Raw genomic sequence first — 17777 nt, 5'->3', positions numbered from 1 at the left:
GAAAAAGATTGGTTGTTAGCCGGTAACATCACGGTGGTTAGGTGTTTCCACGTGGAACAAGAGGTCGATTTTTCCCGCCATAATTAAGACAGGTAAGTTGAATTTCTTAAGATTGTGTCAAATGAGATTCAATGGCCAGTATTGTAGTGATAATGGACCAAGCTGTGACAATTATTATTACCGTTGGATATCGGTTGATCATCACATCATATGTCAATTCACTTACCATTCGTTTCAGAGTATAGTTGGGATTCATGATTTTGCCGAGGAAAATTTAATCAGAGGATCAAACTTCTACGTAGGATAACTTTGACCCCTAGCTTTGTAGATGCTCCAAGTCATGGACATAGCATATGAGCATTTGTGCTGCATTCAAAGGGTCTAAAACTCACTACACCACGCTTAGACGAACAAGTATTGAAACGGAACTTCTCATCATTTTCCATAGTTCTCATGTTCTATGGCCATGCAGTATGCGGCACAAGTACTGAAACGGATCTTCCCATCATTTTCCATAGTTCTCATGTTCTATGGCCATGCAGTTATGCAGTATGCGGCACTTCGCGGGAGTACAAAAAGAAAAAGCAGACCGCAAGACGCAAGCCATCTACTTCAAAAATTCATATCTTTTAATAGTGAAGTTAGGTTTGAAACTAAAAGAGCCCGGTTTAAAATTTTGTTATAAATGGATTTTTCTGAAATAGCTGAAATTGGATCGAACTTAAAGTAAACACTTATAATAAGTATAAAATGTAGATATGGTTAACCTACTTTGAGTACTCTAGAAAGGGATATTTGGACACATTAGCTTTGCATTTTGTAAATATACTCCTCCATACATAGTATTCAACAAACTTTTGTCCTCATGGAAGAACTAGTTCAACAACCTAACTATTCCTTGCATATTTGCAACTGTTATCTCCTCATAGATTACAACATTTATCACTACCAGCCAATGGAGTGGGACGGCAAGGTAATTACATACACCTGCTGAGAGTATTATGTGATCTAATAGTTTCCGGCAACCCAAAACCGGCCTAGTGCTACCACCCCAAACTTCCCCTGGCACCTAAATCCTATCATGTGACCTCAAACTTCCCCTGGCACCTAACCCAAATTTTGTCATGCAACCTATAAAAAAAACAAATTTGCAATGTGAGACTCATATTTTTACCTTGCAAGTCCACTAGAAGTCGCATCACGATCTCGTTCCAAAACAATAATCAAATACAAAGTAATGAATCAAATTGAAGACTTCTACTATGTTCTTCCGCCTATGAAATAAGAAAATTATCAACCAAGAGAAGTCTATTCATCTTTTTCCTGAATAACTGGTATAGCTAAAATGATTTTCGAGGAACCTTACTCACAGATCATGTAATGAAACCACGTAATGTTTATGTCCGCTGAAGTGGGTTACTATAGTAATAATAATAAGATGAAACCTTCTGCATGTATATGGACATGGTCTAACACCATGCCCATGTTAAATCTACACTATTTCCCTTCTTCTTTCCAATCACACCATTCCCAGGCAAAAATTTAGCATGATTCCAACAAGAGGAAAGAAAAATGAAAATTTATAATCAAACTTTATAAGCATGTAAACCGCAGTCACCGTTGGTTCTGTTATTTAATAGAAAGCAAGACACTGCTTAATTCTATTTATATTTCATTAATTGGCTAAATCTTTATCAACTTAAAGAGGAGACTAAAAATGATCATGCAGATATTGCCAGCTCCACAAGCACAAAAGAGTAATTTCAAAAGGAACAGCTCTCTTCCACTGCAAATGTTCTGATTATCCAAAATCACGCAAAACCTTTAGAACAAAGTTAAGAGCAAACAAAACTATGTTGTAAAAGAAATGAAACGCTAAAAGCAACAAAAGATTCACAGCCAAAAGCAACAAAAGAATCACAGTTTAACATTAGTTTAGATCAAAACAACCCTTTCCACATGACATTCGATCACACATCAACACAACTTTTTGTTTGTGTTTTACTGCTTCTAAAAAGGAAGATGCAGATTGTTAATTATGCTATGTGAGCATGACCCTGTCTTAACAGCCTGCCGGAAAAAGTTCTTCTATAGTCCTTAGGTTTATTTTCCTTTTACTCGATGCACATTTTCATACTGATTATTGAATGTAAAATTAATCAAGAAACTTGTGACACCGGTTCTTGGCTCTCTATTTGTCGTTCAGCCTTTATATTTGTATACGACTGCTGAAGATCTAATCATCTAGGATACAACTGTTGCATATACTGCAGTAGAAACAGCAATTACGGACTTAACAAAGAGATTTTCCAGAAGAAGGAACCAAACTTTTATGAACGTGTATGAGAATAACACAGATTTTCATTAACCAATTTTCCATATCATACGACACAGAACCCTGCTGCATCTACATGGAAGAAACTTATCCTACTAGCCTACTAGGTTAAGTCACTTAAAGAAAATCAGTGTTATGATTAGCAAAAGATGGTTATATAAACTCGTGATGGCAGGCAAATATGATGTCAACAGAAACTATAACCAGAACTTGGATGACTAAGAAAATGAAAAAATAATCATATTACGTAAATTAACCACAAATGAAGCAAACGGCAAGGGGTTGAGAGAAATAGCACTCACATAATTACGCATTTTATCAGCCAATCACCAATCGCCTCCCTTATCAAGAATCTTGTTGTTGTTGTTGTTGTTGTTGTTGCTGTTGCTGTTGCTGCTGCTGCGCAGGTGGTTGTGGCCACACCTGCTGAGGCATGTACGGATGAGATTGTTGCCCATACAAAGTTGGATCTAATACTGGTTTACCCATCATCATCCCTGCAGCTCCAACCTGCGGTGGATAATAATAAGAAAGAGCTTCAGAAGGACCTCCAACTGGCACAGGCCCGGCTCTAGGCATCGCAATTCCCTCTTCTTTCAGATCCTCTCTTGGCACAATATCAACTAGAAAATCAAATATATCAGTCCTTGTAATTGCTGCAGCTATATCATTTTTTTGGAGTGTCCTACGTTTGTTCTCTTCTGTGTGATTCCATGAACGAAGTGTCAATTCCAAGATGAACATCTCACATGCCCTTGCAAAGATTACTGGAGCCTCTGCTGCAATCATCCTTACATCTTCATCTGCTTTCATGATTTTCTTAATTCTTGCTAATGGAAGACTGTGGTTCTTGAAGTCGGTTGTGTGTTCAATTTCTTGGTACTGGCTAGCCCAAAAGGTCTGGAGGTGTTGCTGCAATTGCTGTTGCTGCTGCTGGTGGGCCTGCTGATAAGCAAGTTGGTGTTGAACAAGCTGGGCTTGGGAGGCAGAGAATCCGGCTGTCTGGCCAGGAGACTGGATAGAGCCTACAGGAGGCGCCCCAATTATTTGGTTAGATGGATATTGAGCTGTCCCGTATGGCATTTGACCTGCACTTGCAACCATCCCCACAGCTGGGGGCTGTCCATGTCCTTGTTGATCCATTATAGCTGAAATGGAGCTAGAATCTGCCTTTCTGGATATAGCATCCAACAACAAAAAATTCCATTGAAGTCAGATGCAACGTAATCGATGAAGCTGCTATTCACTTATAAAGAAGAACGAAAGATAGGAGAGGAGATGAAGTTGCTTTCTGGAAAACACGTATATTAGATGCTGTCAACAGCGAGAAAGATGTATCATGCTTTGGACCTATCAAAAATCAGTTTCTTATGAAACTGAGCCAACTTACGGTTCACAGGTGCAGAGAAACATATTTCCAGAAAAGTGGAAATAGCATGCATGTGAAGAGCGTTACAAATACGCGAGATATAAACACAACCCCGGGTTCAAACATCAGATTCAAATTTGATATCCAAGGAAAACAAAAGAAAAACAAGGAACTGAACGTTTTCTGTAATGGTCATACAGGAAAGTCCAGGAACATTTTAGACAACTAAATTAAACCTCCATAAACTACAACCCTAAAAATCTCAAATAGTAGACATTGACATGCAATTTAAGATATTCGACAGCATTTATCTTTGAAATCCAACTAAGAAAATTTACTCAAGGTCTAAATTCTATACCCCTAAAATCAAGGATTAGGCGCATTAGAATATAGTAGCATAGATAATAAGATCTTCAATCCTTCCGGATAAAACTGAAATCCGTAATATCTTCCCAACTATAAAACCCAAAATGCCAAAGTAAAGGATGGAAACACTGTTGGCATAAATCATACGAACTTAAAAACAACCCAGCAAGCATGGACCAAAAACTCTAATACAATAACTTCCCATCCGCCAACAAATCTATTTCAATAACACGTACCCATCATTACCAACTGAAAGGGAAACTGCATTTTGCATTATCAAAATTAGAAAGTACCTTAACAAGATCTTGCTGTCGATCCTTAACTTAAGCCACTTCAAAAAATATTTAAGGCATAATATTCATTTCATACTTATCTTGACGATTACACTAAGAATGTCTTGCACCAATTATTTCTATCTTAGTGCTGAGGTTGTATAGTTGTCTTCCTAACCTCGATCTTATATCAAACAAACCACGGCACTTCAATTGGAGATTAGTGGAAGAATTTATTATCAGCAACACTAAGTCTGATCCTTTTGATACCCCAATCAGGATATACATGAACTAAAATGTGTTTTACATATAAAATTGAAAACTAAAACTCATCATTTCGATAAAATCTATTGTAAAAAGACGGAAGTAAATATTAAAACTGTTGAAAAAGCTCTCCCCGTTATGTAAAGAAGACAACTCCTTTCTTGTAAAACCCGCCCTATTGAAACTTTATTCCTACAGTTACAATACTTACCCTATCAAATCTCAAACCCTTACTATTTAACATCCTTCCACATCCTAAAAATTGCAGAAATCCTGCGGCCGCTCTTATTCTCCAGTAAAAGAAATATGTTCCTTCTTCTCACGAAAAAAGAACGACGGATTTACCTCCATAATCATTGTAAGTACCAACATAATCACAAACATACCACCTCGATAGATTGGCAGAATTTCTATACTCAAAAGGAAAAACACCCCCCCCACACACACAAAAGCATAAAAAATTAAGAAAGAGGAAGAAGAAAACATGATTCCCTCCCTCTCTCTCTATCATTTGCAAGGATCAACCAAATCCCGGCAAATCACCCGAATCTAGTGATGATCAGATAGATCACACCTTATGATCCTGTTCCATTGTTGGAATTTTGCAGCCAGATTGGCTGATCGTCAAACCATGAGCATAAGACAGTAATGAAGAATATACAGCAGAAAACCCAAACCAGTGTAAACAAACGAAGAAGAATCATACTAATTACTAGCAAAAACAACCTATAGAGGTTAATGCATAATAGCTAAACTCAAATGAATCCCTACAAAGGAGCATGCACTCACCAAGGGCTCTAGTTCTGAAAGTTGAGCAATGCTCCTTGTCTAACAACACCGAACTAGTGGGTAATTGTTTGAAAAAGAGGTTGAATGTATACAAAGTAAGGAAACTGTCGCTTGTTAACTGGATATAAAGAAACAGCATATAAGCAAAACACGTGTTCAAGTGCTTAGTAGTATCGGTCATGTGGGCTCTCTTGTATTCAGCATTTGTATGACAGGCTTCACACATCAGCTTTGTATCACAAGATTGAAATGAACAACAACATTTTCTTTTTAACCACAGATCCCTTCAACAAAAAAAGAAAAATGAAAGCAAACAAGCTAGTATGCTACTTTCAATAACTACTAGTAACCATCTTCATCAGCACACAATTGTTACTGAAACTGCATAAGCATCGCCTCTAATTTACACAAACGACGTTGATATTCCTCCACTCAACCATACTAACAAAAATAAAAAAAAATATATACATACAAAAGGGGCCTTTAGCATACTATCCAATACTACTTAGCACTGAAAGACTGCTAGTATTTGTCAGAATTGCCACACCTCCTAACCCAAGACACCCAAGCAAGTTGGTTTTATAAGTTGTTACAGCTAAAGGAAGATCTTTCCTCAAATGTTGTTTAAATCACAGATAATACTTTATAATAAAGAGCAGACTTCAGATCATTTCTCCATTGAACTTTCATTTACCGTGTGTAACGAAGACAACAAAAAACAAGTCTGAGGTCTTAAACTATAAGCACAGCATTATCTCCATTGCACTTATTCGAATTATGAATTCCCCAACATTGTTCTCTATTCCTAAGCCTAGACGAGGTTATACCTCACAGCCTCGCACTATCACAAACTGCAAAATCAATCACTGAACTCTGTAACCAACAAGGATGCAATAATTTCTCACTTAATCGCGCTAAAATACAAATAATATTCTACGATTTTGCTAAAAACATGCCATAAATAAAAACGCAGAAAGACAATCGAACGAACATGAATAAAACAAAACCCTAGAGAATCTCTCACCTTCGAATAAAAAAACCCTTGTCGATTCCGTCCGATTCGAAACCCTTGTAGAAATCTTAGTGATCCTTCTTGCTTTCTGATTTTAGAAGAGAGAATGTTTTTTTTTGTTTTGGTTTTGTTTGAACACTCCGAAATCGAAATCTAGGGTTACAATAAGAGACAACTGGACTTGTTTTTTATACCGAGGTTTTGGTTCGTCGAAATCAGGAAGGGCAAGGGAAAAGGTCTTCTAACCTTTTATTTTATGGCAGTTTTACCCCTTTATATGTCTCAGAGTTTTTTGTTTCTTTTGATTCGTTAGATCGAAATAGCTGTGAAGGTCAGCTAATTGGATGTCGACAGCTGGTTGTTTATTAGGCAAGGTTAGGTGATATTTACCGGAATTGTCCTTGTAATGGACCAGTTTGGCACGCACGTGACTAAAAGGTTGTTGTCATTAGACTGTCGTACCCTTGGTTTTGTGGATAATTCTAATGAAGTCCCGGATTTGGGAGATAACGCTCCTTGATTGCATTTGGGCATACGTTACAGTTTCATTGTCAATGGGCCTCAGCCGTGATCAGTATTTCCACATATGGATTCAATTTGAAACTTGTTTTGAGGCATACCCAATTTTTTTGGAAACCTGTTTTGAGGCAAACTTAATTTTTTTTGAGGCATACTTATTTATTATCCCATCTAGGGTGGTTTTATAAGGGGTGCCTAAAGTTGGTGCAATTACCTATATATCCTTAAACAATCTAATTACTAGAGTGCCCTGATCTTCAAAAACCTAAAAATTAAAATAACCTTTAAATTTAAACATCTTGGACTGCAATTCAATCAAGTAATCAATCAATCAAAGGAAACACGAATCGAAGCGAGCGATGTTGGAGTGCGAAATCCAAATCTCAATCGCTCCTAGATGTATTTTAGAATGCATTTGTAACAAACTCATCTTGTTTTTGATTGATTTTATTTTGTTTGATCGATAAAATATGATTTCAAAGATGAAATTAGGGTTTTCAGAAGATCAGTTCGGCTGATCTTGGAATATCAATTTTGAGCCGAACCTAGTATATGATTTAGAGAAATACTATATTCGGCAAATGCGATTTTGCTAGATTTTGTTCGAATCAACCGAACCTAAATTTGTTTGTTACAGAGTGAAGTTCGGCCGATAACTTGTCAGCCGAACCTCTGTTTTTTGAAAATACACCTGGGTTCGGCGAACAATGATTTTGTTCGAATCAGTCGAACCTAAATTCGTGAGTTACAGAGTAAAGTTCGACTGATAACTTGTCAGCCGAACCGTTCATCTGGTCAGTAGATCTGGGTTTTAAAAATTCAAATTTTTGACAGATTCAACTTATAAAAAGGACATTAAACCTTGTATAGAAGTCTACCTCTGATTTGAATCACACATTTTTGTCACTTCTAATCACTAAAATCTTAAAACCCAAGTTTTTTTCACTTCTTCTTATTCTTCCTCCCAAAAATCCCAATTCTCTCACATAAATTTGATTTCTCTACTAATTTACCACTAATAATTTAATTTTTAATCAATTCTTAGAATTCCTAATTAATCAAATTTAATCAATCATTAACACTAATTATGTAAGGGTAATTATGCCATTATCAAAAAGAGTGGATAAGGGGTGATGTTGTTTTTTATTTAGTGACCTTATTTTGGCATTATTTAGTATGCCTCAAAAAAATTCAGTATGCCTCAAAACAGGTTTCTTCAATTTTGGTTCTTGATTTTGTCTCGATGTCGTTGCCCGGACAACTTTATGCCGTGAAGATTTTTGGTGAAATGTTGGAATCCTTATCTTTAAGTTTTATATCCATAATACATATATTAGGCATTTTGCACGTTCTACGTATGTTAAGATTTTTTGGGGCTGGCTTTGGTTTTTATTACCAGATTTCAGTATGTTAAGATTGTCTCGGCTTGATCTCTGCAACATCTCAATGAAATCTCCGCTATCTCAGTGAATTTTAAACCCCGTTTCGCCAAGTGATTACGTTGGTTATAGTAACTAGAGTGGTGAAGGTAATACCAACTACCAAACTAAACTTTGTTAAACTATTGAGAAACACAAAAGATTGGTTTTCTCTTTTGATGGTTAAGCTTCTATTTCGACTAAAGAGATCCGATTTTTGATGTTTTTTTTTCTTTTATACTGTTGTTATTGCTAAGAATAAACATATTGAGTTTTTCTTTTTGGACAGTCTGAAGATACGTCGAATTTACCATTGCACATCCTTCATGATGTTAGGACACAATCCTTAATGTCAGATCATAATCTTGATTATCACTCTAATCGCTAATCTCCGATCAGGTCTTCAGTGATATGTAGTTAGATTTTTCTGATTATCTTCTAAGTCGGTTGGGGTTGATGGAGGCTAAAAGAGAATCAGAGAGAGGGAGAAGAGAAAATTGTCCGAAGTATGATTTATATTCACCAGAATGAACTTGTTTACCTCATCGGCCTTTTTGGAAATTTATGCATGATATGAATAAGAGAATTACATGTAGATGATGTTAAAGCACTGCTCGGTCGAACTCACAAGCGTTACTATCTCAAGCTTGTTTGTCAAGTTTAGTTGATCAAAACTATAATATTGATTTCTAGTCTACTTATAGCTATATCTCGGATTAGGATAAAATGTGTAATTGAGCTTTAAACTTCACGGCGTTCATCGATTGGAGACGAAGATATACTTAGGAGAGCTTGGAGGAACTTCATCAACAAAAGGTTTGTGGAGATTAAAAATTATCTATCACTCAGAAGTCTATTCTATTTTATCTTCTAATAAGAATAAGTCATATAGATATATATACTTTTACATTATACACATTTGATATTTCGAGCTCAGTTTATCTCGCTTATCTATTTCTAGAAATATGTGTTGGAAGCTTTTTGCTTTGACTATGTTTATCATTATTCTTGACGAGTTTAGTTAGAAACAATTTATTTGTTGGAAACTAACTATTAAGTCCAAAGATGATCATGTGAAAATTGCCTTGAAACATCTTACATGATTTGTGTGAGACAATCATTTGATATGGACTTGTAAAGTTTCGTATTGATCATTAGATCACTTGAAAATTACTTGAAGCTAATAGTTTGTGTGAGACAGTTATTGTCATCTTCTAAGGATGTTTCAATGATTAGAACAATTAACCATGTCTGGATACAGCACGGTATGCCTACCTAGTATGCGAACTTTATTGTTATGATTCAGGTCCGGGAACCTTGTTTGCGTACCTAGTATGCGAACGGTTTTACCTGTAAAGGTCCGGGAACCTTTTTTTCGTACCTAGTATGCGAATGGTTCTACCTGAGTTGGGTCCGTGACTGTTGTTCGCGTACCTAGTTTGTGAACGGATGGACATACCAAGATCCGGAGCTGCTGTTCGCGTACCTGGTTTGCGAACACAATGGTTTAAGTTCTAAAATCAGTTAAGTATGGCGAACACAGTGGTTTAAGTTCTAAAATCAGTTAAGTATGATTCTCATACTCATGAATTAAACATTAATAAATTAAGGAAAGCAATCTTTGCAAACCGTGGCTTAATGTTCATGAATTGATTATTGTATAAGTACTTTGTACAATTACAAATCAATCTAATTTTGTTTCAATTTGTTCAGATATTATTTTATGAGATAGTGAACAATTGACCAACTCTATGTGAAACAAAAAATCATTTGATTATGTTTAGTGATTGATTGGTCATCATATTTGATCTAGAAGTGTTAGATGAATGAGGTTAAGACAAAAGTGTTCATGTGGCTAACTTTGGTTAACTGTTATTGAGCCAACTAAATATACACGTTTAGTAATGGTTACCCATATCTAAATGAAAGTATATTTCGTTTGTGTGTAAGCTAAGACCATCTAACAGTGGGGAATGATTGCTTTATTTTAAAGAAGACTTCGCTTGAATCTTAAATCAGGAGTTCATTTAGCGGTGAATATTGAATACTTTGTTACTAAGTTATCTTAGCTTTGACTTTAAGCAAACCCTGATTTGAAAGACTATATAAGGGAAAACTCTAGCAACTGGAAAACCTAATCCCAACACTTTCCTGTGTCCTAGTTGCAAATTAGAGTCGATTCTCCTTAAACCCAGGTTTTTCCAAAACCCCATTAGGTTAACAACTTGAAGACTTCATTTGGGATTCATGAAGCCAGATCCAACTATTTTCTCTGTAGTTGCGTATTCTGATCTTACTTGTTATATCGTGTTGAGTACTATGTTCTCTAAGATTTGCTTGAGATTTATCTCCGATAGGTACGATATAAAAAATAGTCACAAAGTTCTTTGTCACATACTTTGTGATTCTGCAGTAACTTCTTCTACCACCATATAGTCAAGTTATTGTGAGGTGATTCATATTTCTAGGATGCTCTTCGGGAGTATAAGACTGGATTATGAATTGGTTCCTATTCACCTTGATTTATCATAAGACGGAATAAAACTTCATAGGTACTTTTGTGGGACACAGATTTATCTATCAGAATAAACATATCTATGTAAGACAGGTTTGTTTATAAGTTTTCGACTTTGGGTCGTAGAAACTCTTAGTTGTGGATGAGATCAGCTAAGGGAATCAAGTGCGCAGAATCTGCATGGTTCTAGAGGCGTAAGGAACGCGACTGTACCTTAATCTGTGTGAGACTTTGTTATGTCTCAACTACATTCTAGTTAGAAGTTAACTTGTAGTAGGCTAGTGTCTGTAGCGGCTTAATACAGTGTGGTGTTCAATCTGGAATAGGTCCCGTGGTGTCTGTGTTTTTTCTTTTCCGCATGATATTTTATATAATTGAAATATCATATGTTGTGCGTAGTTAATCAATTGGTAAATCCGACCGTGATTGTTGGATAATAATTTATTGGCACTTGCGCATTGGTCTTTGGTACCGTCTAAGTTATTTCTCATACCAATCAGGATCACAAATTTCTATCTGTTCGATTGCAGATTTTATTAAGAAATTGAGCTCGCTTTTAAGTTGGTGCTCTCGTAATTATATTGGAGTTTGTCCATACAGATTTCCGAACGAATTTTTGGTGTGGTTATTATACCCCCGCTTTTTCAATTGGTGTTAGAGTAGGCAAACACGCTAAGACTCATAAGTTTGTGTTTGTAGCAAACTGATTTCGGGGAATAAAAGTTTATCTCTCCTTTACGTACTTAGAAATGTCTTCCAAAGTTTTTTACTATGCCAAATATCTTGGGCTTACCTCAAAGGATAATTCCTTAGCGGATTCTTCCGAATCCCGAGGTAGAAAACTTTTGCTATCAGATTCTGATAACATTCCCTCTAATGTGACAGTTAACACTATGTCAGAATCTGAAATAGAGCTCACCAGAACTTTTAAAAAATCTGCTGAGATTATTGATATTCAGGTCTCTAAAATCAGATCTCTTGAAGAAAAATATGCTCAGTTCACTGATAAACTTGAGAAGTCTCTTGATAGAGAACGTGAAATCTATATTATAGTTGAGTCTTTTTCTAACAATATCGAAAATCTTGTTCAAGAAACTACTCTACAACGCGAAAAGATTAGTATACTTGAAGATACTGTTAAAGAAGACTCAATTAGAGAAAAACTGTTAGAGAACTGCTCGGTCGAACTCGCAAGTGTTGATATCTCAAGTTTGTTTGTCAAGTTTAGTTGTCAAAACTATAAGTATTGATTTCTAGTCTACTTATAACTATATCTCGGATTGAACAACTCTATGAGTAACACAATTAGATTCATTTAACTATCATTTGATCTAAAAGTGTTAAGATGAACATGGTTAAGACTGTTAGAGCACTGCTCGGTCTAACTCGCAAGCGTTGCTATCTCAAGCTTGTTTGTCAAGTTTAGTTGCCAAAACAATAAGTCTTGATTTCTAGCCTACTTATAGCTAAGTCTCGTATTAGGATAGAAAGTGTAGTTGAGCATTAGACTTCACGGCGTTCATCGATTGAAGACGAAGAACTACAAAGGGGAGCTTATGGAACTTCATCAACAAAAGGTATGTGGAGACTTGAACTCATCTATCACTCAAAGTCTATCTACTCTATCTCCTATTGGAGACAAAAGTCGTATAACTATATAGACTTCAATTATGCACATTTGATATTTCGAGCTGAGTTCATCTCGCTTACTATTTCTCGAAATATGTGTTGGTAAGCTTTTGCTTTAACCAAGTCCATCTTATATTCTTTGACGAAAGTCAAAATATGATCATGTGAAAATCGCCTTGTAACATCTTACATGATTTGTGTGAGACAGTCATTTGATGTAGACTCGGAATGTTTCGTATTGATCATTCAATCACTTGACAATTGCTTAATTTGAAGCTAATAGTTTGTGTGAGACAGCTATTGTCATCTTCCGAGAATGTTTCAATGGTTGATATGAGAGTTTAGAACAATTGGATATAAGCACTGTGTGCGTACTTTCATATGTATGATCCAAGTCCGGGAACCATGGTATGCATACCCGTATGGGTACTGAATGGTTTAGTAGAGGTCCGGGAACTAAGTATGCATACCGGTACACGTATTGGCGTGAGGTTCAAGTTCCGGGACTTTACTGAGTTTTGTGGTATGCGTACCCGTTCGCATACTGGCGAACCCAAACTTAGTCCGACCACTAATCTATGCGTACCCGTTTGCATACTTGAGTGAATAATGTTCTAAAATCGGATTGTTCATGAACTAATACATTTATATAATAAGGAATGCAATCTTTTGCAAACCGTGGCTATAATGTTCATGACTTGATTCGAGTGAATCAAAATCGATTTTGCTTCAATTGTGTCTTGTATACTTCTATGAGAATATAAACAATTGAACAACCCTAAAACTAGTTTCATTTGAACTAGTTATGTTAAGATGAATATGGTCGTGTTTATGGGTGAAAACCGTTTTTGCTGATTTTGGTAATTTCGGGTGTGTGGATGAGAAACGAATCTAAACCCCAAACAATACACTGCACGGGAGTACTTTTGATTCGAGAGATCAATCTGTACAATCCTGGCCTAAACCAAGCAATGGCCGTTCCAGGCTTGCTTCGGTAAAAAAGTAAAGGAGAAGGGTTGGTCTTAGGGAGGGAAGCGAAGAGAGTGTTGAGACCAGAATAGTTGATTCTGAAGATGTGGATGTTTATGACTCGTATCTGAAAGTAGAACTGGCTAGCAGAATGGAAAGCTATCAGGTGATTTCTAGATACTGTGTTGTTGCCTTTCAAAACTTGTCCTTTGGTGAAAATAGGTGAAGCCTATTTATACAAGTCATGTTGAAACGTACCCTGGTCTTGTAGGAAGTGGAAATGGTTGAGTGGTGGAAGAATAGAGTAACGTGTAACCGTCAGACGTTATGCTTCCATGATAAGGGAAGTGAATTCGTGTAACCGTCAGTCATTACGCTTCCATGATGAAGGTAATGAATTGTTTACACCGTTACTTTTCACCACCATTAATTGTCCTACTTCATGACACTTTCTTGTAACGGGTGCATTGCACGCCGCACGCTGTAAACCGCCAGAATAATACCCTGATTAGTATCCCCCAGTTTATGACATGCTTGATGTCTCGAGTGTTTTCGTGAAAAACGTGTAGCAGGTTGCTATGTGTGGCAAGTCAAATTCAAGAGACTTTGCCATAGGAAAATAACATGTGATGCTATTAGGCTTGCCTTGGTCGGCCGCCTAAAACTTTCCACAAGTCCGTCAGTTTGGTGGCGAACTTGAATGGCCGAGATTACATCGCATGAGGAAGGGTAGCCGTTGATTATGGCCACATCTTTGTTGTGTAGTAAAGTGGCGCCATTAGCATAGTGGCGCCTGGCGTAGCCGTGGCATAGCGGGTTGCCTGGGGATTACCGCAAGTCCGTCAGTTCAGTGTCGAACTTGGATGGCTGTGATTGCATCTCATGAGGAAGAGTGGCCGTTTATTATGGCCGCATCTTGTTGTATAGCGAAGTGACGCCATTGGCATAGTAGCGCCTGGTGGATCTATGGCATAGCAGCATGCCAGTGGCATAGCCATTGCATAGTGGCATGCCAATGGCGTAGCCGCGGCATAGCGACATGCTAGTAGCCGTGGCATCGCGGCATGCCAGTGGCATTGTGGCATGGCCACGCCTGTGGAGTTATAGCATGGCCAAAGCTAAGATTTGGCTTTGTGGCCAAAATTAGGGCTTGGCGGCGTGGACAAGGCTAGGATTCGGCGCCGTGGTAAAATTAGGGCTTGGCGGCGTGACCAAGGATAGGATTTGGCGCCGTGGTAAAATTAGGGCTTGGCGGCGTGGCCAAGGATAGGATTTGTCCCCGTGGTAAGAATTAGGGCTTGGCGGCGTGGCCAAGGCTAGGATTCGGCACCGTGGTAAAATTAGGGCTTGGCAGCGTGGCCAAGGCTAGGATTTGGCGCCGTGGTAAATTTATGGCTTGGTGGCGTGGCCAAGGCTAGGATTTGGCGTCGTGGTAAAATTAGGGCTTGACCAAGGCTAAAATGGCATGCTACGCGACAGAGTGGCATGTTGGGCATGTCGAATAATATGTTGTTGTGGTAAGGCGCGTTTGGCTTGCCCGTTAGTATGGTGGCGCAACATGGTGTGTTTGGCCTTTAATGTATGGTGGCAAGTTTAGAGAGAATTGATTGGCCAAGGAAAGGGGCCGGCCAAACATAAGGCGCGGCTATACTTCTGGTAAAAGTGTGGCGGCTTTAGAGCGACCTGATTGGTCGATTAAAAGAGGGCCGACCAAGCATGGGCGTGGATACACTTCTGGTGAGAGTGTGGCGGCTTTAGAGCGACCTGATTGGTCGATGGGAAGTGGGGCCGACAAGTATGGGCCCAACCACAACTTATGTGCGGATGGCTAATTTGAGGCGACACGATCGGTCGAGAGAAATAGGGCCGGTTTAGGAAGGGGCGTGGCCAATGGAAAGTGGCGCCAGATGGGATGTTGAACCTGCTGTTGAAGCGGATTCCGGATGGGATGTTAAAGCTGCTGCTGAAACGGCTTCCGGATGGAATGTTGAAGCTGCTGCTGAAACGGCTTCTGGATGGAATGTTGAGGCTGAAACGACTTCTGGATGGGATGCTGAATCTTCTGCTGAGATAGCTTCTGGATGGAATGTTTGCTATCGGAAAAGGTGCTGGGGCAAGTGCTTGAAAAAGCTCTGATGGAGGCGTCATTGACCAAGGTGTTCGTTATTGACAACTGGTTTCCCATTTTGTGATCCCCTTCCATAGAGAAAAACAATCTTTTCGTAGCTCGTAGATTTTTTTTGGCACTTTAATTTTTTTTGTTTTGTGCGACCGAAGCCATGTATCACCGAGTATCATTCCTTCGTTTATGTTGCTTTCATATCTTTGATTGAATGAATAAAACCTTCTAGAAGAGACCTAGAAAAGACACTTTTTCCAAGAACCATTTCTTTTTATTGGATTTTCCCTTGCAAATTATCCAGGGCTTCCGTGGCATTCCGCCTGAGTGCGTAGAAGTGTGAGCTGCCACAAGCTGGATAACACGTCATGAGAGAAATAGAGAAACCCGTCAGGTGAAAGTCGTGGCTAGAGATTCTTGATGGAAAGTATCTGCGCCGCTGCTTGATGATCTTCTTTCTTGCATTATTCTTTTCTTCAGTATTTTATGAATAAGACATTTTGTGGGGGTTTGATTTCTCTGGTTTTCAATCGACGGGTAATGACTCTGTGAGAGTTTGGGTTTACTTGGTATTTTTCCTTTAAGATGGTCCAGGAAAACTTTTTAAGGGAAGATGTTCTTTAATTGAAATTGAAAACTCTACTCATGAATGCAAGCAGTGCAATCACTTTAGAGAAGCTACAATCATCGCATGAAAGGGGAAATTGCTGAAGAGAATATTGAAAAGAGAACACTGGAGGGGAAAGTAGCACAACGTTTTAGGTATTGAAGGGCTTGAGCCATCGCGAATGAATCGTCACACCTTCCAACTTGTCGGCATTGATGAGTTTGCAGTAACCACCCAAGATAACGTCTGCCACCAGATACGGCTCGTCTTCCTTTTCTTTAGACGAATCAGGTTGAGCGGCTATCCTCACTGTTACATCTCCAACTTGAAACGAGGTCGTCTTGACTACCATATATCCAATTTGAAAGGGGTTCGTGCGTTGCGCAATCACTTTATTTTTGAGCTCGTCATTTTTGACCGCGGCAACTTCCAAATTTTTGACAAAGAACTTGAAAGGCCCAGCGTTCCATTCACATCTCTTAATGACGCCCAAGTTGGTGACTGGACTGAGTCCCCATGCTTGGCCGAGAGGAGAAGTGACTGGGTGCAGAAAGGGTTGTTTAACCAAACTTACTTGCGTTTGGAATCTGCGGATGAACGCTAATGGGCTTTCTCCAGATAATTGAGTTATCTCGGTAAGTTGTTGATACGAAAACATGTAATCTTCAAAGTTGGATGGTTTGTTGGAAATTATTTCGGGTATCGGCACCGGCAGAGGGGATACTCCTAATTTCGCTTTGTTGCCATGTACCCATGGGCGCCCCAGAATCATGTCGTAATTTGAGAGTTCTTTGAGAATGTGGAATTTGCCATGTGTTAGAGCGTCTCCTACCTTAATTTCAAGGTTGATGTAGCCATATGCGTCTATTGCTTCTCCTTCCAAATTTTCAACCATGATTGGGGAACCTGTAGCCTCATGCTTCGAAATTCCCGCAGCTCTCAGAGTTTTTATGGTAACGATGTTGAAGTCAGAGGCCGCCTCGATCAATGTGTTGTCGAGCTCGGCGTCCTTCAGATGAACCATGGTCAGCAGTCCTCAATTGTATTTTCCAGCACCGCTTCCCGAGAGAGTTTGGGGTTCTGGCGTAGTTTCTTCAGTAGGAAAAAGTCGCTTGCCCGATACAACTCGATTGAGGGTTGTAAATATATCTTGACGTTGCGCCTTGGAGAAACAGAGAATCTCGCACACATGCTCCATGATGGATTGCAAGGCTTTGTGAACAGAGTCCCCAGAGAGCATGCAACTCCTGACTGGAAGATGATCTCTGTGAACTCCCTCATTTCCCAGTTGAAGTTCCACTGCCTCCACTTTTTCTTTGAAAATACGCTTTAACTTATTGCAGTCACTGGTCGGGTGATGGACAAATATGTGGTAGCGACAATGCTTAGGATTTGCCATTTCCTCTTCAGTTGGTGGGCGCCTAGTAGGGGGCAATCTGATGGCGTCATCTTGGATACATACCTCTAAGAGTTCAATTACTTCCTCTATTGGGAACGGGAAATCTAAGGCCCTTTCTCCGGCTCCTTGATATTGCCCAGGAGCCTTAGCTGCATTCTTCCGCGGTGGATCCGCCTGATGTGCTGGTGTTGCACA

General features: G+C 38.7%; 1 protein-coding gene across 3 annotated transcripts; it reads right to left on the bottom strand.

Annotated features, from left to right (window-relative positions):
• Positions 1-850: 850 nt before the first annotated feature.
• Positions 851-6583, bottom strand: LOC113357342 (nuclear transcription factor Y subunit C-2-like). 3 transcript variants are annotated; one of them, XM_026600719.1, is made up of 3 exons: positions 6420-6583; positions 2638-3509; positions 851-1131 (listed from the first exon to the last, which is right to left on the bottom strand). In XM_026600719.1, exon 2 carries the CDS (start codon positions 3476-3478, stop codon positions 2681-2683), a length of 798 nt encoding a protein of 265 aa, XP_026456504.1. In that variant the 5' UTR covers positions 3479-3509; positions 6420-6583; the 3' UTR covers positions 851-1131; positions 2638-2680. The 3 variants fall into 3 exon arrangements, with proteins under 3 accessions (XP_026456504.1, XP_026456503.1, XP_026456505.1); XM_026600718.1 differs by lacking the exon at positions 851-1131 and adding an exon at positions 1563-1797; XM_026600720.1 differs by lacking the exon at positions 851-1131 and adding an exon at positions 1904-2267.
• Positions 6584-17777: the final 11194 nt, after the last annotated feature.

The sequence above is a fragment of the Papaver somniferum genome, chromosome 3, assembly GCF_003573695.1.
Source record: "Papaver somniferum cultivar HN1 chromosome 3, ASM357369v1, whole genome shotgun sequence".
NCBI classification, from domain to species: domain Eukaryota; kingdom Viridiplantae; phylum Streptophyta; class Magnoliopsida; order Ranunculales; family Papaveraceae; genus Papaver; species Papaver somniferum.
This window is presented reverse-complemented; position numbering and strand designations above follow the sequence as displayed.